The sequence below is a fragment of the Rhineura floridana genome, chromosome 9 (assembly GCF_030035675.1).
Source record: "Rhineura floridana isolate rRhiFlo1 chromosome 9, rRhiFlo1.hap2, whole genome shotgun sequence".
NCBI lineage: Eukaryota > Metazoa > Chordata > Lepidosauria > Squamata > Rhineuridae > Rhineura > Rhineura floridana.
Genome location: NC_084488.1, coordinates 4,435,565 through 4,457,902, shown reverse-complemented (window position 1 = coordinate 4,457,902; position 22,338 = coordinate 4,435,565). Strand labels below are relative to the sequence as shown.

Sequence of the window (22,338 nt, the reverse complement as noted above, 5' to 3'; positions counted from 1 at the left end):
TCACTTTAGCTTTTAAGAAAGGGGTCTGCACGGAAGGTTCAAGGTGCTCCCTATGCTCTTCAGTGGATTGGAGTTTGTGTCCATATATTCGTTTGTATTAAATAAAAAATATATATTTTTAAAGGACAGGAAATATAATTTGAAAATTTAAAAAATTAAATATCCATTTAAATCTGATTTAAAAAATATAATTTTTTAATGATATTTATCTGTACTGGCCAGCATGTTTTTGATCATTTTAAACATTGTTATTTATAGTTTGTAAAGAAGTTTTACAATGAAACTTGGGAAAGAAGATATAACCAATCAATACCAGAAGAAACTGTTACCTTGCTCTGGACTATATCTGTTTCTATTTTTGCCATTGGTGGACTTGTGGGCGCTTTAATTGTTACTCCAGCTGTCAAGTATTTTGGCCGGTAAGCAATGAGCTCTGTCTTGTAACATGTCTGGGTTTTTTTGCTTTTGATTTATCATATTCCAAAAACAGTGTGCTTTTCTCAGCAGTTCTTCTGTTTTACTTTAGTATTTTATATGCAAGAGCCTTGCATATAAAAATATAGAATAGGTACTTCCCAAGATCAAACAATGATGGTTACATTGACACCAAGTACTAATTTATATGAAGACATGAAATAATTTTTTAAAATAAAATATGCAAAATATAAGGTTTCAAAAATCTGGTGATGCTGCTTATTTAATATTTGGTTTTATTAATGTGCTATTTTTATCATTTAAATATTTACCCCATTTACCCCAGACGCCTGATGGATCCGGATGGATTCCTGACTGCGCTTGGGGAATTGGAACCTGCTGAAGGTCGCCCGGTCGAAACCCTGGTGAAGGAGTGGAATGTGGGGATCACCAGGGCATTAGACCAGGTGGCTCCGAAACATCCTCTCCCCCTGAATAGAACTCAGCTAGCTCCATGGTATACACCACGGTTGCGTAGCTTGAGACAGGAGGTGAGACGACTAGAGCGCCGGTGGCGGAAATCCCGCTCCGAAGATGTCCGGACACAGGTTAGAGCAGCAGTAGCTGCCTACCAAGTGGCAATAAAGGTAGGAAAGAAGGCTTTCTTTGCTGCCTCTATTGCGTCTGCGGAGTGTTGTCCCAGGAGGCTGTTCCAGGTGGTCCGAAGCCTGGTCGGTCCAGTTGCTCAGGAACCCTTGGAACAGTCAAAGGCCTCCTGTGACCTATTAGCAAAACACTTCGCTGATAAAATCGAACACTTACGGAGCTCGATCCCACGCGCCGTGGACACAGTCGATGAACCAGAGTTGGCCAGTTGCAAGCCGGTAAATTGGGATCGGTTTCGGCTTCTCCCTTCTGAGGAAGTGGACAAGGTGCTTTCATCTGTGAAGCCAACCACTTGTCTTACTGATCCTTGCCCTTCGTGGCTCCTTGTGAGCTGCAGAGAGAAATTGGGCGAGGGGATCAAAGCGGTGGTAAACGCATCCTTGAAAGAGGGTGTGATGTCATCAGCCTTCAAGGAGGCAATTGTAAAGCCCATCTTAAAGAAGCCCTCCTTGGATCCCCAAGTGTTAGATAACTTCCGCCCAATTTCGAATCTACCATTTCTGGGCAAGGTCATTGAGCGAGTGGTGGCCAACCAGTTGTCAGCACACTTGGATGAAACGGATTATTTGGATCCATACCAATCGGGTTTCAGGACTGGTCACGGAACTGAAACAGCCTTGGTCGCTCTGGTTGATGATTTGAGGAGGGCATTAGATAGGGGAGAATCCACCTTTCTTGTCCTCCTCGATCTCTCAGCGGCTTTTGATACTGTCGACTACAGTATCCTTCTGCTTCGCCTGGAGGGATTGGGAATTGGAGGCACTGTATTACAGTGGTTCCATTCCTTTCTCTCCGACAGGTACCAACAGGTAGCGTTGGGGGAGGAGGTATCAGACCCTTGGCCTCTCAATTGTGGTGTGCCACAGGGCTCTATCCTCTCTCCCATGCTATTTAACATCTATATGAAGCCGCTGGGAGCAATCATCAGGAGATTTGGGCTGCAGTGTCATCAATATGCGGATGACACTTAGCTCTATCTCTCGTTTAAATCTTCACCAGAGTTGGCTGTGGAGACCTTGTCCAACTGCCTGGAATCCGTGAGTGGGGAACAAGCTGAAGTTGAACCCTGATAAAACCGAGGTACTACTTGTGGGGGACAAGAGAAGGTTGGGTGACATTGACCTGAAGTTCAATGGGGTGAGTTTACCCCTAAAGGACCAGGTCCGCAGCCTTGGGGTTGTGCTTGATTCCAGGCTGTCCATGGAGGCTCAGATTTCGGCAGTGAGCCGGGCAGCCTGGTACCAACTACACCTCATACGAAGGCTGCAACCCTACCTTCCTGTTCATCAGCTCCCACTGGTGGTACACGCCCTGATCACCTCTTGTTTGGACTACTGTAATGCACTCTACGTGGGGTTACCCTTGAAAACGGTCCGGAAATTACAACTGATACAAAATGCGGCGGCTCGACTACTTACGAATAGTCGCCGCTGAGATCACATCACACCAGTGTTGTTCTACCTACACTGGCTTCCAGTTGTTTTCCGAGCCCAATTCAAGGTGTTGGTATTGACCTTTAAATCCCTATACGGTTTCGGCCCAGTTTATCTCGCGGAGCGCCTTCAACGCCACCAATTATGCCGCCCAACAAGATCGGCCACACAGGGCCTTCTCTCAATCCCGCCAACAAAAACAGCCAGATAGGTGGGTACAAGAGAGAGGGCATTCTCAGTGGCGGCCCCCACTCTTTGGAACTCCCTCCCACAAGATCTCCGGCATGCCTCTTCCCTAAATGTATTTCGGAAAGCCTTAAAGACCTGGCTTTTTCAGCAGGCCTTCGGGGTATCCAGGAAGGGTTAATCGATATAATTGTAATGCCTCCTACCCAGTTTTAATATTGTTGTTGTAGATCTATTGTTTTTATTGTATTACTGTATTTTATTAATTGTATTTTAATAATTTTGTAAGTCGCCTAGAGTGGGCTTTGGCCAGATAGGCGATGAAGAAATTAAATTTATTATTATTATTTATTATTACCCATAGTGGACAAAAAGTAAAAGTGGAAATCCGTATATTTTGTGCCCTATCATGTTGCACTGAATACCATCATCTGAATATATAAGAGAAACTTGGTCTATCTAGACAGAGTCTGCCTATGCTTTATAGTTGGCAGCCCTCCAAGGGCTTTTTGCAACCCTTCTACCTGAGATCCTTGTAAATGGAGATGCCAGGATTAAGCCTAGAACCTAGGAATAGGGCATAATACACATTTGCAGAAGTAAACCTAGGTTTGCTACGAAGTGTAAAATCTACAGGCAACAATAGCCAGTACTGGGTCTCTGATGGGTCTACCTGCATTAATATACAGGTTTCCAAATACCTGGATGAAATGCTGGGATATTACAGTAGACTCCTCCTCCCATATAGCTAGATTTGTCATACAAAGATATTTTCTATTCAGATATTTTCTATCTGATAGTTAACATACCTCAAACCACCAGTGGTGAATCGGTCAGACACCATGCTAACATAGTATGTATATAGAATGATACATGATGATGATGATGATGATGAAGTGTTTCCAAAAAAACTGTCTAGATCTGAAACCATACATTCTACATTCTTAATCTGGTATTGAAACACTTGTATTTTCTTATTTAGAGTGGGCAGAAGGTAGATCAGGATCGACAGGTAGATTTCTGGATGATTTTGAAGTAGATCAACAAGGATGTCTGTCTCCCAATTGTTTGGCAGTAATACAGAAGTTTTATGTGCAACTCTCTTCCTGTTCTGTCCGTGACTTATGGCTTGTTGCACCTTTTCCTTTTTGTTTTATAATGTGCTGCACGCACTGGTTTTTGGTTTGTTAAGAGAGGACCAAACTGTACTCCATGTAATGTACTTCTACATCATTTTGTCTTTTACGTTCAGGGTTTTTTTCTCTACACAAATTACCAGTGTTGGGGATCTGTACGCTAACATGCAGTTAGAGGGGCTTTAACCCTTTCCCCCATCCCACTGTAGACTCCTGTGAGCAATATGTAGTGGAAAAAACATCTGTTTGGGCTTCTTTTCCTAAGCAGATTGCAGGTGTTGGAGTCCTAATTTGAATGAGGACCACAGCAGAGAGCAAACAGTTAAATCCCTACAATCATACTAGAGTGTTGATCTTGACTGTCGCCCCCCCCCCGCACTCACACACTGGTAATTTATGTGTGTTAGGGGGACCTTTCACTTAAAGGCATAGCTAGGTAGCTGATGTAACGTGTACTTTGTAGGAGGAAACTCAAGTTTGTTTAAAAGTACAAGAAGAAGTTATAGATGCCCTGCTTTCAAAAGTTAAGGAAGAGGAAAAGGAAGGAGAGTGTATAAGCCTGAGGCCTTTCTGTGGTGCCTAAGACCTGAAAAACCAGGGTTCAAATCCTGACTCAGCCATGAAGCTCACTGGTGACTTGGGCCAGTTGTTGTGAGGATAAAATGGGAAGGGGGAGAACCATGAATGCCACCTTGAGCTGCATGGAGGAAAGGCGGGATATAAATGGAATAGTAATAACATATTAAATAAAAAGATAATGAAAATAAAATCTGAACCTGGCAACTCTGTCCTTTCCTTAGTGCAAGGTTAGTGACTTCACTGAAATGGTTCTAAGCTTGTAGCAGTGCACGATGAGAAAAATATTTGGCCGTGTCATCTAGCTTTCTTTGCCAAGATTTTGTAACCACTGATTTACTGAAAATTGCAAGCAGCCTTCTGCCATCTTCCAGCTGTTTCAGTACCTATGTGAGATAGTTCCTGCTGGTCGTTGGTGTAGCTGTCTTGTTTTTTAAGAACAAGAGCTGTGTCTTTAAGGGTGCACCTGTGTGCTACAAAAATATGGGTCTGCCCCCCCCCCAATGGCAGTCCTGAGTTCCTCCACCTTCTCTTTAACTGCTAGTATAATTTATCTTCATCCAGACACAATTATGCTATGTGTTGTCCCCTCCTATGACAGAGGCAGCCAGTGATGTAGAGTGGGTGTGGGGAAATATACAGTTAATGTCTTCAAGGCTTGCCTAGTTGCAGTAGAAGTTACAGAGAACAGAAGAGGGGATCCTTTTGGTAGTTCTGCTACCTTGGGAAGCTTGAGGGGGGTGGCATGGGATTTAGCATTCTCTGTGGCAGCCCCTAAGCTGTGGAACTCCCACCCCAGGAAGCTGCGTCTGGCAACGTCACTGTACAGTTGTAGGAGAATGCTGAAGACACACCTCTTTCTTTCTTTCTTTCTTTCTTTCTTTCTTTCTTTCTTTCTTTCTTTCTTTCTTTCTTTCTTTCTTTCTTTCTTTCTTTCTTTCTTTCTTTCTTTCTTCTTTCTTTCTTTCTTTCTTTCTTTCTTTCTTCTTTCTTTCTTTCTTTCTTTCTTTCTAAGACAGTTTTGAAAGCAACAAACAGAACTTCACTCAAGCTTGCTCTGGATCCCTATAAGGATTCCGTTAATCACCTAAAATATATATATGAACGTAATTGTGATTAACCAAACAGAGGTTTTTATTATATTAACAAAACATTTCAGCTTCCGCCTTCATCAGCTGCCAACATACAAATGCTGTTACCAAGGTGGCAGTTATAGAGCTTTGAGGATGGACATTGTGTATAGCTTAGCTCTGAGAATCAAACTTATTTGCAACACTGAAGATAAATACCAGAGAAGGATCAGTGAACTTAAAGAACACCTTCTTCAAAGAGGATATTCTCCACATATTATGAATTGCAACATCCACTAAGCCTCCATTCTGTCCAGAGAAAACCTCCTCCATCGTACTGAGGTGTCAAAGAGCAGAGAGCAACGGATTCCATTTGTGGTAGATTTCCATCCAGCATCTCCTATCACCGAGCAATCAAAGAGAGCTACCCATTGCTGGCAAACTCTGAACATCTTACCAGAGCCATCAGCAGGCCTCCTGTTATAGCATTTCACCAACCTCCTAATTTGCGCAGACTGTTGGTGAGAGCTGTGCTTAAGCCACCTATCACCAATCCAGGGTCTCATCCTTGTCACTCCAAACACTGTATCACCTGTATCACAGCCACTTTTACAAGCACTAGGACAGGCAGGACATATTACATCAAACAGAACATCACCTGCAGGTCCTGCAATATAGTTTACATCATCGAGTGCAAAAGACAGGATGTGATATCCAATATGCAGGAAAGACCACAACTGACCTACGCACGCGCTTCAGGAACCACAAGTCGGCAATCTTGACAAAAAAAATGGAGCAACCAGTTGCAAAGCATTTTAACATCGAGGGTCACAGCCTGTTGGACTTTTCCATAACAGCGGTAGAGATGCCAGCAGATCCAGCAGCATTGACCAAAAGGGAGAACTTTTGGATATACTCTCTGGACACATTGGCACCACCTGGCCTGAACCTGGAGGACAGTACCGCCACTACTTAGCTTCTGCAAATGAAGCCCCTTTGAGCATTCCATCCTGAAAGCTCTATAACTGCCACCTTGGTAACAGCATTTGTATGTTAGCAGCTGATGAAGGTGGAAGCTGAAATGTTTTGTTAATATAATAAAAACCTCTGTTTGGTTAATCACAATTACGTTCATATTTGGGCCTTCTGTGAAATGACTGTTTTGTTTGAGTAGTAAATATTGGGATTGTTCACATCCCCATGACGGCTGTTTTGTGACTGGCCCTGCCCTACCCTGCCTATGGCAGCCCTTTTGTGGCAATTCCCCAAAGTCAAGAAGACTTAAAAAAAATTCACTCCTGAAGAAATTTTTTTTATAGCTCTACAGTTTCTTTTAACTTTGCCAATTTCCATAGTTAGTGGGGAATGTAGCATCTCAAAGTTAAAATTGATTAAACATATCTGTGTTCAACAATGGTGCAAGAAAGATGTGTTGGACTTGCCAGTAGGTCAGCAGCATATTAAATAGCTGGAAAACTGGATCTAAAAGAACTAATGACTGAATTTTCAAAATTTAAAGCAAAAAAGCCATGTTTTATGAGCATATGGTGTTTTTGATTTGGAGTATTTTGTAATTACAAGTTAAAATTCATTGAAGAGTTTTTATAGTTCTTTCTATATTGGATGTGTCGGTAATGACAGTTAAAGCAGGATAGTGTAATGATTGATTTTGGATTTGTAATAATAAAAATTATAATTAACATTTAAAATACATTTTTATTTGAAATCTGTCTGAAATATCATCTAGCTGTTGTATACAAATCTATTTGGAAAATTTCGTGTCTATATTTTATCTGATCTCAGAAACGCTAGATGGATGGACAAACCGAATAATTATGCCTCTATTTAAATAAATACACTTTAAAAACATTAAATGGAATATAAGGGCAAAATATTTCCCAGTTTCCCAAAAACCTAAGCCTAGATCTCCCCTTGGGGTATGGGGGGTGGGGATGTTGACTGCATGGTTCGCCTAGGGCGCTAGTTGCCAGCAACTAGTTTAGGGCTGTCCCTGCATGGGACCTTTGGGTGAAGAACGGGTATTAAATTATAATTAATTAATAAGGGGAGAAATAGGGATACCATTTTATCAGGAGACTGGCATTCTTTGTAGCATGTAGGTCTACTCTCACTATAATTTTATTCAGTGATTCTATGAAAAATGTTTATATTATGCACTTTTGAGGTTTGCATTATGCATGTCACCTTTAACTTCTACCTTGTTACATGTGATACCTAAGTATATGAATAATTAATATGATCTACTATGCCTACAAAAAGTTGTTGTGTATCTGGCACTGTAAACATATAACATTATTTCCTTTTAGAAAACGTACACTGCTGCTAAATAATGTATTTGCCGTTGTGGCTGCATTGTTGATGGCATTCTCTCATCTGGCAGGAGTCTTGGAAATGATGATTCTGGGCCGATTCATAATGGGCATTGATGGAGGTATGATTTAATATAAGTTGTGGTTACATGCAAAGTTTATGCTGAGCAATCCCTGTTATATTTCAGTTGAACTTGCTGAGACTGAAGAAGAGTAGAAGAGCCCAAATCAGCAAGAACCAGACTTTGGAATGCATTGAGATTGAAATCCCTCTTGAAATGGAATAGGATAGCTGATAGTTCTGCTTATCTCTTGCAGTGGGGAGGGGGGAATTTCCAATATCAAGAAGAACCCAATAAATCATATTTAGGATGTCACAATCATTCTGGGAAGATTTTTCGAAGTCCAAAACTGCCCTGCTGAATGAGCACTTCCTTTAGAGCAAAGTAAAAGTCTTGTATAAGTCATGGTCCCAGTCTAACAGAGTCTACAAGGACCAGATGGGGCTGTGCACAGTCTTTCAAAAAAGCTGGAATCCTATCACCGAGGTCACATGTGCTTCATACTTGACCAAAGTTTAACAGTAGCTTCTCACAATTATCATATTTTTCCATTTAATTAGAAACTTTTCTCATTCTCTTTGTATATTGCTTTGTAAACTTATGGGTCGCTTTTCTGACAAATGTTTCTCAGTGTGAATAAAAATATTTCATATTAAATTAGACTAAATATGATAATGTGATCCATGTCTTCCTACTTACCTGTATGAAGACAGTAGCTTAATGTTATTTACCCTCATCCAGACCATCACAGATCCCAGACATGCATTCAGAATTACCATCACTTTATTTTCCTGGATTTGGGGTGCAAGCTAAGAGAATGGTGCCTAATACTGTTTAGTGAGTTTCTAGATCAAGGGTTGGTTGTTGGCTTTTCAAACCAGTGATTTCACTCTTAGCTACTATTAAGTTCACAGATTTATATTATCCCCAAATATTTATAACTGGACATGCTTCTAACATTTTAGTGTTCTTATTTGGACCATAATCCAACTACTTTTGTTCAAACTTTGCTAAATATGCTTTAACAATGTTTGTAGTTTACTAAAGAGTTGTCTCTTACCTCTCTCCCCTTTCTCAGGTGTATCTCTGAGTGCCCTCCCAATGTATTTGAGTGAAATTTCACCCAAGCAGATCCGTGGTTCATTAGGGCAAATTACAGCAATCCTCATCTGTGTTGGTGTCTTCAGTGGACAAGTTTTAGGACTACCTGAAATATTTGGGAAGGTCTGTAATATTCTTAATTGTACTTTTACAATTAAAAAATCTGTGTTATAATACTGTTGATGACATAAACATGCATCCTAGCAAGATTTGCATATATGACACACACCCATACTGTCAAAGATGATATACACTCCTCTCCTATGCAATAACATATGAATCACAGCTGAACAGTTCTCAGTTGTTTCAATGGGATATGCAGGAGAACTTGCTGATTCATGGTATATAGAAAGCTATATACAGTGCCTTGCAAAAGTAATCAGACTTTGTACATTGTAATTTCGTTCTGTATGATATTGTATTTTGAAACACTGAAACTCAAAATCAATTATTGTAAGGTGACATTGGTTTTATGTTGGGAAATGTTTGTAAGAAACATTTTATTTATTTTTATTTTATTTATTAAATTTATTAGTTGCCCATCTGGCTGGTTATGCAGCCACTCTGGCCGACGTACAACATAAAAACATACAAATTACATTAGAGCATTAAAAAAACTAAAACGTGTTGCTTGCATAAGTATTCAACCCCTGTGCTGTGGAAGCTCCCAGTTTACACAGATGGAAGAAATTGCCCTAGAGGACACAATTACCTTACCATTGGCCTCCACCTGTGAACCATTAAAGTTGCTGCCACACTGTCAAGATAAAAACCCGCTGTTGAAGGATCATTGGTCAGGCTGTGGATCTGAAGTAAAATGAAGACCAAAAAGCATTCTACAGAAGTGAGAGATGATGTAATACAAAGACATAGATTAGGGAAAGAATACAAAATAATATCCAAGTGTTTGGATATCCCAGTGAACACAATTGGATCAATAATCAGGAAGTGGAAGCTGCATCACACCACCCAGGCACTGCCAAGAAAAGGCTGTCCCTCAAAATTCAGCACTCAAAGAAGAAGAAGACTTGTGAGAGAAGCCCCAGAGAGGCTAACAATCACTTTGAAGGAGCTACAGAGTTCAGTGGCTGGGAGTGGAGGAATGGTGCACCAGTCAACCATATCAAGAGCTCTGCATAACACTGGCCTGTATGGGAGGGTGGCAAGAAAGAAGCCGTTATTCAAAAAGTACCATTTGAAAGCACGTCTGGAGTTTGCCAAAAAGTATGAGAGTGCCCCAGCTGCAATGTGGGAAAAGGTTTTGTGGTCAGATAAGACCAAGATAGAACATTTTGGCCAAAACTCAAAGCCCTATGTGTGGCACAGACCTAACACTGTCCATGCCTCAAGACACACCATACCATCCTTACAGTGAAGTATGGTGGTGGCAGCCTCATGCTGTGGGGATGCTTCTCATCAGCAGGGACTGGGCATCTTGTTAAAATTGATGGAAGAATGGATGGAGCAAAATACAGGGAAATACTACAAGAGACCCTGCTTCAGTCCACTAAAAAACTGAAGCTTGGGAGGAAATTCACTTTTCAGCAGGGCAGTGATCCCAAGCGTAAGGCCAAAGCAGCACTGGAGTGGCTCAAGAGCAATAAGGTGAATGTCCTACAGTGGCCCAGTCAAAGTCCTGATCTCAATGCCATTGAGAATCTATGGCACTCTTTGACAGTTGCAGTCCACAAGCAATGTCCAACCAACCTGAAGTGAATCTGCCAAGAAGAATGGGCCAAAATCCCTCTGACACTCTGCAAAGCTGGTACATACCTACCCCAAAGACTTAAAGCTGTTATTCCAGGAAAAGGTGGTTCTACCACATATTAATGTGTGTGGGTTGAACACTTATGCAAGCAACATGTTTCAGTTTTTTATGCTTCTTACAAACATTTCCCAACCTATGTCACTTTACAATAATTGATTTTGAGTTTCAGTGTTTCAAAATAAAATATCATACAGAACGAAATTACAATGTACCATTTGTAATTCAGTAATATGAGAGCACTGGTCAGGGGTCTAATTACTTTTGCAAGTCACTGTATTTAGCCATTAAAAAAACCCTAAACCTTTTCTCTGTGTTATTACTTGTGTATTCATAACCAGAAGTAGTTCATTGTCATGAAATAAATGGGTTCAGTGGTACATCATGGACATCTTTAGCAGAAATAAATCAAAACAGTCTTGTGTTTTCTTGCTACAGATACACTTTCAGTGAAGACTTTGTCTGTCATCCTGCACACAGGTAGCCTCATTTCAGAAGGTGAACAGCTGATGTGTCAAAGTGCAACCATTGGCCCAGATCCCACTCCTTAGCCCTAGACTACTCCTCTAGAACAGCTGGTGGCATCACTTTTTATTCTCTGACAGGAGCTAGGTGTGTGAAGGCCCAGAATGTGCAGCCCCCAGTTTTTATTTTAGGCAATTTGTAGTCTCCTTTTGGATTTAAATTCTCAAAGCAATGAGTGACTGAAGATTAAACATACCAGTGAAAGCTAGTGATCAATGTGCTGTAGTCTACTTTCATAACAATAGGTTTGTGTTTACAACAGTTTATTATTGGGATAAGAGAGACTCTGTCACTGGGTAATTAGCCATTCAAAGCTCGTTCAAACTAAGTGGAATATAATTCTGGAGATGTCAGGTATTGTCTCAAGGTGGTTTTTGGAAGGTGTAAGATGTGACAAAAGTGTCACAAGCTACTAGTAGAAGGGACATTTTCATTTTTTTTAGAAGGCTGTGGGCATAACACATCAAGGAGACTGGGGAAATGACGTAAAACTAATTCTAAGCCTCCTTCTGGGTGTGTACAACCCACACATTCTGACCTTCTGAATGGAGTGCTATATAGAAAGTGGAAGAGAGCCATGTTAAAACGGAAGACAATTTCTGATTTATGTGGCTTTAAATTTATTTTATAAATGTGAAAGTGAGGAAAAAACTACTTCAAGACTTACGCTGGAGACAGGCAATGGTTTTTGAGAGACATGAAGCTGCTGTGATAGGTATCCATTGTGCTGGGCATATATGCACATTTCTTCTACCCCCACCCCAGGTGTCTCGGGTCAAACACCTTGGCAGGTTTCTGAAGCAGTACAAACTGCTGGAAAAACTGTTTGTCTAAATAGACAGTGGAATGAGGGTGCAATGATTCTCTCATACTGCCTTCGACGTTCTGAAACAACTATCCATTTAGAAAATAGGTGTGCTTCCAAATGAGGTTTTACTTTGGAATTATCACTCCTGGCTCACTTTTTATGGGGCAGCCACATGGTATTGTCATAAAATTGTTGCCTTCCCAGTTTTTTTCCTTTGCATTGTTTTTTAGATCACAAGTGCAAGTGCTTCTATGTATTTTTTTTGGACCACAAAAATTCCATCTTTTTTAAAAGAAGAAAAACTACAGTGCAATCACTCTGATGATTGGACAAGAAAAAGCTCAGTTGAAGCACCTGGTGGAAGGAATGGCCCATGATGAAGAGATAATGTGTTAAGATGGCCAATTGCTTTCTCCATTATTTGCCTTGTATTTCTTGCATTTCATTATTCAGGTTGTTTAGAGCTCCAAGGAAGGACTAGTGAGGACTTTCTCTTTTGGGGGGGGGAACAGAAAAAGAGACTTGATGTAAATGACTGCTTAGAAGTACAGTCTTCTGAGAATATAAGAACCCTACTGGATCAGACGAAGTGCCTATCTGCCCTAGCATTCTGCTCCCAAAGTGTCCAACCAGATATCCACAGGAAGCCCACAAGCGGGACAAGAGTGCAATCGCCCTCTCCCACTTGTGATCCTTAGCAAACTGCCTCTGATACTGTAGGTAACAAATTAAGCCATCATGACTTGTGGCCATACATAGCCTTATGTACCCATGCTCTTGAACCCAGCAGGGAGAAAACTGCAGTTCTAGGCAGCACAACCAAGTAAGGCAGGGCAGGAGAGGGTGGCTTCCACTCCATTTATTTATTTAGGTAATTTAAGCCACATTCACACCAGACATTTATTCCACTTTAAACAATCATGGCCTCCCCCAAGGAATCATGGAAAGTGTAGTTTGTGGAGGGTGCTGAGAGTTGTTAGAAGATTCCTATTCTCCTCACAGAGCTATAGCTTGTCAGAGTGGTTTAACAATAATTTCCTCTTCCCAGAAAAATCTGAGAATTGTAGCTCTGTGAGGGGAACAGGAATCTTCTAACAAATTTCAGCACCCTTCACAAACTACACTTCTCAGGATTCTTTGGGGGCATCCATGACTGTTTAAAGTGGAATAATAGTGGAATAAATGTCTGCTGAGAATGTGGCCTTATATACTGCTTCTAGAGTGATCCCAACAAACCCCAGTGGCTCCAATCACATCCCCCAGGTTCTGCACAGACTCAGCACTGCCTGGCTTGTAGGGCTCTGAACTGCCAGACTATGGTCTGAAGACAGATGAGGTCAGCACCCTGCTGAAGCTAAGCAGGTTCAGGTCTGGTTAGTGCCTGGATGGGAGACCACCTGGGAACCATATGTAAGCCGCCTTGGATTTCTATCATGAAAAGAAAGGCAGAGTATAAATGTAATAAACAAATAATACCAGCTGAGAAGCATCAGCCAAGAGACCTTGTGCACTCACACCTCAAGCAAGCTGTGAGGCTTAAATAGTCAAATACATGGAGAAGGGAACAAACAGGTAAATACTTGCCATCCCCCACTTTATAAGCGATGGACCATGCCCTCCTTCAGCCTCTGGAATGACAGGGGATGGGAAAGAGAGGGCTCCTGTACTCGGGAAGGGAGCAGTGGCTGATTGAGCAAGTACCATTTTGCTCAAATACTGTAGTAACATATATAAATCTTCTTGTTGCACAGTAGCACAATCATAGTAATTAAAAAATAATAATATAAGCAAAGTCCAGCGCAACATAGGAGTGAATTCATGCTGCTGCAGCATCTTGTAAAGCTGAAGCTGATCACTTCTAGTGTGACTTGCAGATCCTGGGCATCAAGAGAAGGCTGCAATCCTAAGCACAATTCCAGGGATAGGAATTTGTATGGGGGGGGGGACTTGTCTTGTGGAGGATCAAACTCCCCCAACTTAATGTTTCTATTTTGTGCATATAAAATATATGCACAAATAGCTTCAGATTCTATAAATCTCTGCTTTTTTGTCATTCATGTGTGCTCCCTGCCCCCAATGTTGCTCTTTTAAATCCCCTTGTGAGCTAAAGGGCTTCCTCTTCAGAGATCAGGGAAGGAAATTGCCTGCCCCCAAAAAAGGAAGAGGATCACATCATAGCAGCTCCAGCAGTCAAACTGGGGAATGGAGAATACAAGGCAATCATCCAGAATTTCTGCCAATAAGTGGCTCAGGCAGGGATAACTGATTAGGGGTAAAAGAAGAATCTGGGGGAGCAGAGACCAAAGCTGTATGAAAACAAAATATATAACGAGGAAAAGTATTGCTTGGCTGAATTGTACTCTCCTCTTCTCCACTCAGCCATGTCACACTCATCACTGTGGAGGGAACATTGCAGGATGTTCATAGACAAAAGCACAATATCCTTGGCAGTGTGGAAAGTCAATTGCAATTCCAAATTTACCTTACAGTTGAAGTGCAGTGAATCAATGAATGATGTTAGGAGCTGCCCATCTGGAATAGCCCATTGCCCATAGGTTTTGGATATAGCAAGCCTAACTTCAAACTGCAGCTAAGAAACTTTATGACCACATGGGGGCACTATTACTCAGAGTAAATGCAACTGATGAAATGGAAATGGACTACCTTCAAGTCGATTCCGACTCATGGTGACCCTATGAATAGGGTTTTCATGGTAAGCGGTATTCAGAGATGGTTTACCATTGCCTTCCCTCTGAGGCTGAGAGGCAGTGACTGGCCCAAGGTCACCCAGTGAGCTCCATGGCTGTGTGGGGATTCGAACCCTGGTCTCCCAGGTCGTAGTCCAACACTCTAACCACTACGCCACAATGGCTTTTAGCACACATTTTTATCTCAATCCATTATTCCTATTCATTTATTCCAACACTGATCTTCTGTGTCCATAGACAGCATATGTATGGAACTGGAAAGGGGTAAAGTGTGCGACAGTAGCAGCTTGAGATTATGTAGAGCCCTAGGGAAACATTTAAAATGGACATAAAAGTTTAAAGGGACCAAAAACAATCTTTTAAATACAACTCCTTGCTGCAAGGCAAGATAGTCCCTCCAAAAAAACCCAGCTGAATAAAATAGGAAGCTTTTACTGATACTTAGAGGTCCCTAGTGCAGCCACAACATCCCTTTCATACTGCACTCACATGGTATGTAGGGCAAAAGGGCTCATTTACAAACGTATGCAACTGCAGGTCTCAACACCACCCTTATTCCCCATTCTAGTTAAAATAGCCATGAAAGGGGTGCAGAACCTGCCATTGGCAGCCAAGAGGAGTTATGCAGTGTTGGTGGCTGTTAGATGACACAGACAGCTACGATGGCAGAATCTTGAAGGGGGGGAGCAGCTATTCTGGAATATGTCCTGTCCAACCCGAGGATGTGGACAAAATCCTTGGAGGGGTGCGTCCTACCACCTGCATATTGGATCCTTGCCCTTCCTGGCTTATAAAAAATGCCGGGGGGGGGCTGGTAGATTGGGCCACGGAGGTTATTAATGCCTCCTTGTTTCAGGGCAGAATTCCGCCCTGTTTAAAGGAGGCAGTAATAAGACCTTTACTGAAAAAACCCTCCCTGGACCCTGCATTGTTAGTTAACTATCGCCCAGTCTCCAATATCCCTTTTTTGGGCAAGATAGTAGAGCGGGTGGTGGCTACCCAACTCCAGAGGTTTTTGGATGAAACGGACTACTTAGATCCATTCCAATCTGGTTTCAGGCCCGGTCATGGGACCGAGACGGCTTTGGTCGCCTTGGTGGATGACCTACGCATGGAACTGGACAGGGGGAGTGTGTCCCTGTTAGTTTTACTGGATCTCTCAGCTGCTTTTGATACCATCGACCATGGTATCTTGTTGGGCCGCCTTGCTGGGATGGGACTTGGAGGCATGGTGTTCCAGTGGCTCCGGTCCTTTCTAGAGGGGCGAACCCAGAAGGTGGTCATGGGGGATGCCTGTTCAACTCCTTGGCCTATGGGGTCCCTCAAGGTTCAGTTTTGTCCCCCATGTTGTTTAATATTTATATGAAACCGCTGGGAGAGGTTATCTGGAGTTTTGGGGTTCGGTGCCACCAATATGCAGATGACACCCAACTCTACTTCTCTTTTCCACCTAATGAAACCAAGGTAGCCGTCCAGACTCTAAACCGATGCCTGGTATCAGTGGTGGACTGGATGAGGATGAACAGGCTGAAATTAAATCCTGACAAGACAGAGGTGCTCCTTGTCAGTCGGAGGGCGGATCGGGGAATAGGGATCCAACTTGTGCTGGACGGGGTTACACTCCCCCTGAAATCACAGGTCCGCAGCTTGGGAGTACTCCTGGACTCGGCTTTGAGCCTGGAGGCACAGGCCTCTGCTGTAGCAGGGAGTGCTTTTGTTCAATTAAGATTGATACGCCAGCTGCGCCCGTCCTTGATTTGTCAGACTTGACTATGGTGACACATGCTCTAGTTACATCCCAATTAGACTACTGTAACACGCTCTACGTGGGGCTGCCCTTGAAGACTGCTCGGAAACTTAAATTGGTACAAAGAGCTGCAGCCAGAATGTTAACTGGTGCTGGACTTAGAGAACGTACAACTCCTCTATTGTACCAGCTCCACTGGCTGCCAATTTGATTCCGGGCACAATTCAAGTGCTGGGTTTGACCTATAAAGCCCTATACGGCTTAGGTCCAGGCTATCTGTTAGATCGTATCTCCCCTTATGAACCTGCTCGGCCTTTGAGATCATCTGGTGAGACTCTTCTCTCTATTCCATCTTCTTTGCAAGTTTTTCTTGCGCAGACACAGCATAGGGCCTTCTCAGTGGCTGCCCCTAGATTATGGAACTCTCTCCCCAATGAGGTTCGTACAGCTGCCTCGTTATCGTCTTTTTGTACCCAGTTGAAGACTGTTTTGTTTAGACAGGCTTTTAATTAATAATGTTTATCATTTTTTAATCTATTTAGGATTTAATGTACTTTTAACTGTTTAATTGTATTCTTGTTTGATTTAATTGTTTTGGTTTTTAGTCTAATTATGTTTTAATTGTAAGCCGCCCTGAGTCTTTTGAGAAAGGGCGGGGTATAAATATTTTAAATAAATAAATAAATAAATATGAGAAGTTTTTGGAGGTCAATCAGATTATTTATTTATTTATTTATTGTGACAGGATTTGCATACTGCTTACTTGTAAATAAAACCTCGAAGTTGTTTACAAAGAATTTACTATATATATTGGAAATATATTTGTTTGCTTTGGACACCTCTTAGGATATTGTAACCAAATTTTACATCATAGTTGTTGAGATTAAGGACCAGGTTTTTGTCTTATGTTTGGATACAGTTAGATGCCATTTTGAATGAAGGTGAACCTTCAAAACTGCACTGATTTTTTTTGGGGGGGGGTGTTCTTAGAATTCCCAAGCAATACTGGGTACAAAGCTGATAGTGTAAAATATACATTAAAAGAGTCAATAACAGTCAAAGTTAAAAACAAGATAGATAGATGTTCAACAGTTAAAAATATAGGTGATAAACTAAAATTACAGATTAAAATACATGTCACCTTTATATGTCTGGATAGGCTTGCTGAAACAATTTTTTTTTAGCAGATGCCAAAAAGAATACAGTGAAGGTGCCAGCCTAAAAACAATGGGCAGGGAGTTCCAGAGTGTAGAAGCTGCCTCACTAAAAGACTGGTTCCTTACAGGTGCAGTATGAACTTTATGTGGCACTTGAGGAAATGACAAAAACACTCAGAGTGTTCTTGAGATAGACAAGAGAGGCATCTCAAATAGGAACTGCTGTAGTAAAAAGTGATTTTAGTTACCCTCATATAGACTGGGTGTTCCAGTCACAACAAAGAGGTAAAATTTCTAGATACCCAAAATGACTGTGTCCTAGAAAGATCAGTCATGGAACTGATGGGGGGGAGAACCCTGGACTTAAAGTGGCACCCAGGATCTAGTGTGAGGTGTAAGTGTTGTTGAACCAATTGGGAAGAATGGCCATAGTGCTATCAAATTCAATATATATGTAGATGTACAATTACCAAAAAAATCAAAAATATTTTCAGAAGTCATTTTTTATTTCAAAAGAGGAAACTCCCCAAAAATGAGGGGATTAGTAAAAAGGAAATTGAAAGGGAAGTCATGAGGATCAAATCTCTCCAAACTGATTTCTTTAGAAAATGGAAGTCTTGTACAAATGAGGGGAACAAAAAGGAACATAAACTTTGGCCAAAGAAATGTAAGAAGACAGTAAGGGATCCCAAGAAAGAATTTGGGGAGCACATTGCTAAAAACACAAAGACCAACAGCAAAAAATAAATAAATCCTGTTAATATATTAGCAGCAGGAGACCAGCTAGAGAGGTGCTTGGACCTTTGCATGACAAGGAAGTCAAAGATATGGACTTGGATAAGGAGATGCAGAAAACTAAATTATCTGCATCTATTTTCACAGTGGAAAGTATCGGGTAGGTCCCTGTACCTGAACTAACGTTCACAAGAAGCAAATATGAGGAGGAACTGAGGCCAATAGTGGTGATGAGAGGTTAGGTTCTAGGCCAGGAGTTGCCAACCTGGTAGGTGCTTTGGTGCCATGCAGGCCTATATTGGTGCCCCCAAGCAGTGGGTCCAGAGTCTGAGCTTTTATCTTTTTTTTAAGTAAGTCTCAAGCCCATCACAAAATAAAGTTATCAAGTAACATGTGCAGGTACCCTTCTAAGTGGTTTCTCTGAAATGAGCCAGCCTAGCTGCTCCTGCCTGTCGATATTTTTAGTCAATGAATGAAGTCAGAACTGTAATTGATTGGAGAGTTGTTTGGACACCAGGCAATAGGAATCCATGGGATCCCAAAGAGCTTCTGTTTCACCCTCCGCTTTAGCATACATTTCCTGCTTCTGACTTACTTTCTAGTAGTCCTTGGAATCTCTGTAGTTTGTGCTTCCTTTTTTCTTAGCAACCAGAATTTATCTTTCCTGTGGTGGGTTCATATGAGATCAGGTAATCCCTAGAAGTTATTTTCTTCAATACTACTACACAATAAGTGCAGGTCGATGATAAAGAATCCCCGTCCTCCAAAATGGCAAACGCAAGATATGAAAACTTTGCAAACAGCCATTCACTAAGAATTCACTGTATAATTAGCTTGCAGTACAATGTAATTCTACAGTATCTACTCAGAAATAATTTTCTTTGTGTTTAATGGGGCTTCCTCTCAGTGAAGTGTGTACAGGATGGCCTAGGCTTTGGTTTAGGATTGGCACTGGGGAAAACACAGTTCTCGTCCCTTTAACAGCTGTATCTCCACAAGCAGGACATGAGTTCCCATGGTAAGCAGAGGGCGGGGTGAGAGAAAGAGAAACAGCAATGACGGTACTCTCTCTTTTTTTTTGTTATGCTATCCCCCCCCTCCGGAGCCATGTTGTGTTATGTCACACCCCATGGCAACCATTTTGTGACTGGTGCCCACAGCATTTACACGGCAAATGCAATTCAATGTAAACAAGCATATAATGAAGCACATCGGGAACTTTCTTTTCTTTTCACACATACGCACATAGAGTCTGAATTGGCAGTGACTGGGCAGGAAAGAAAACGTGGGTTCATAGTGGATAGCTGATTGAAGATGTTGAGCCAGTGTGCAGCAGCTGTGAAAAAAAAGGCAAATTCTGTACAAGGGATCATTGGGAAAGGAACTAAAAATGAAAAACACCATTATAATAATGCCATTATAAAAAATCTATGTGGTGACCACACTTAAATACTGTGTACAGCTCTGGTCACCTCACCTCACAAAGGAAATTGAAGAACTGGAAAAGGTTCAGAAAAAGGCAAGCAAAATATTGCTTGAGCAACTTCCCAATGAGGAGACATTCTCCCAATGGAGGGCTGTAGAAAGTGGAGTCCCTCAAGGATCGGTATTGGGACCTGTACTTTTCAACTTGTTCATTAATGACCTAGAATTAGGAGTGAGCAGTGAAGTGGCCAAGTTTGCTGATGACACTAAATTGTTCAGGGTTGTTAAAACAAAAAGGGATTGCGAAGAGCTCCAAAAAGATCTCTCCAAACTGAGTGGATGGGCGGAAAAATGGCAAATGCAATTCAATATAAACAAGTGTAAAATTATGCATATTGGAGCAAAAATCTTAATTTCACATATACGCTCAAGGGGTCTGAACTGGCGGTGACCGACCAGGAGAGAGACCTCAGGGTTGTAGTGGACAGCACGATGAAAATGTCGACCCAGTGTGCGGCAGCTGTGAAAAAGGCAAATTCCATGCTAGCGATAATTAGGAAAGGTATTGAAAATAAAACAGCCGATATCATAATGCCGTTGTATAAATCTATGGTGCGGCCGCATTTGGAATACTGTGTACAGTTCTGGTCGCCTCATCTCAAAAAGGATATTCTAGAGTTGGAAAAGGTTCAGAAGAGGGCAACCAGAATGATCAAGGGGATGGAGCGACTCCCTTACGAGGAAAGGTTGCAGCATTTGGGGCTTTTTAGTTTAGAGAAAAGGCGGGTCAGAGGAGACATGATAGAAGTGTATAAAATTATGCATGGCATTGAGAAAGTGGATAGAGAAAAGTTCTTCTCCCTCTCTCATAATACTAGAACTCGTGGACATTCAAAGAAGCTGAACGTTGGAAGATTCAGGACAGACAAAAGGAAGTACTTCTTTACTCAGCGCATAGTTAAACTATGGAATTTGCTCCCACAAGATGCAGTAATGGCCACCAGTTTGGATGGCTTTAAAAGAAGATTAGACAAATTCATGGAGGACAGGGCTATCAATGGCTACTAGACGTGATGGCTGTGCTGTGCCACCCTAGTCAGAGGCAGCATGCTTCTGAAAACCAGTTGCCGGAAGCCTCAGGAGGGGAGAGTGTTCTTGCAGTCGGGTCCTGCTTGCGGGCTTCCCCCAGGCACCTGGTTGGCCACTGTGAGAACAGGATGCTGGACTAGATGGGCCACTGGCCTGATCCAGCAGGCTCTTCTTATGTTCTTATGACAGAGGTATATAAAATTATGCATGAGGTGAAGAAAGTTGATGGAGAAAGGCTTTTCTCCCTCTGTCATAACACTAGAACTCATGGACATCCAATGAAGCTGAGTGTTGGAAGATTCAGGACAGACAAAAGTACTTCACACAGTGTGTAGTTAAGCTATGGAATTTGCTCCTACAAGAGGCAATGATGGCCACCAACCTGGATGGCTTTAAAAGAGGGTAGGCAAATACATTAAGGATAAGGCTACCAATGGCTACTAGCCATGATGGCTTGGTTCTACCTTGCTGGGAAGAACAATTGGGAAGAACACTGTTGCACATGGGTCCTGCTTAGTGGCTTTCCACTGGTTGGCCACTCTGAGTACAGCATGCTGGACTAGATGGGCCTTCGGTTGTTATGTTCTTATGCAACAGGTAAAATGGTCACCTTTATCTACATGGTTTACCTAACCTGCTGTCTTGTTTTTCAGGTATAAAGTATCTAGCTAGCTTTAAAAAAAAAGACAGAAAGATACATTTTCATCCCATTCTTCTCAGGTTAATGTTATTTACATAGGCTGAGGGAGAGACAAAGGGACCCAATGCCTTTGAGTACGCAGTGTGGCCTGCAGCACCTCTGCTGTGCTCCATAAAAATCACTGAATTGTCTTTGAACTAGGAAGCCAGTGCCCTTAGTTAGGCAAAAGGGCTGACCTGCCAATTACTGCAAATAACACATTACACTTAAACAAGCAACATGAACATAAAGCAGTATGGATGGAGCATAATCAGCAATTTGTCATCATTTCTAGTCAAAGGAGGAAAGAGTGTAGAATGGGTGGTGTTTACTTTAGATCACTGGGCTGGAAAGGGACACTTAGATTGATCTTTAGACTGGGAGGAATTGGGGACGAATAGATATTTTGAGGATCCTTGGAGGTCAAGTACTGGCATGTGTATTGGCTTAATTTTCCCCTAATATAAGTGAATGGTAACCACATAGGAGAAAGCAAAGAGGTGAATTTGGAGACATCATTTTTTGGGGGAGGGGGATAAAATCTGCTCCTAGGGGCCCAGCCGTTGTCTGTAGTCCTGCCTATTAATCTGCACAGTCCATCCTGAGTCCTGTTTTTTATTTATGCTTCTGTATGATGGAAGATTGAGAACTAGCATATATGATGTCTGTCTAGATAGATTCCTTGTCCTATACCAACCTTCCCAAATCTGGTTCCCTCCAGACTGG

The 22,338-nt window shown here is 41.9% G+C and overlaps 1 protein-coding gene across 4 annotated transcripts in view; it reads left to right on the top strand.

Moving 5' to 3' along the window:
* The window catches only part of SLC2A9 (solute carrier family 2 member 9), a 168,232-nt gene that overhangs the window by 96,350 nt on the left and 49,544 nt on the right, over positions 1 to 22,338 (top strand). For all 4 annotated transcript variants that reach the window (XM_061583942.1, XM_061583943.1, XM_061583941.1 and 1 more), the window contains 3 exons: positions 259 to 419; positions 7,809 to 7,933; positions 8,952 to 9,097. In XM_061583942.1, coding sequence (XP_061439926.1) covers positions 259 to 419; positions 7,809 to 7,933; positions 8,952 to 9,097 — 432 coding nt within the window. The remainder of the gene's footprint in view (positions 1 to 258; positions 420 to 7,808; positions 7,934 to 8,951; positions 9,098 to 22,338) is intronic.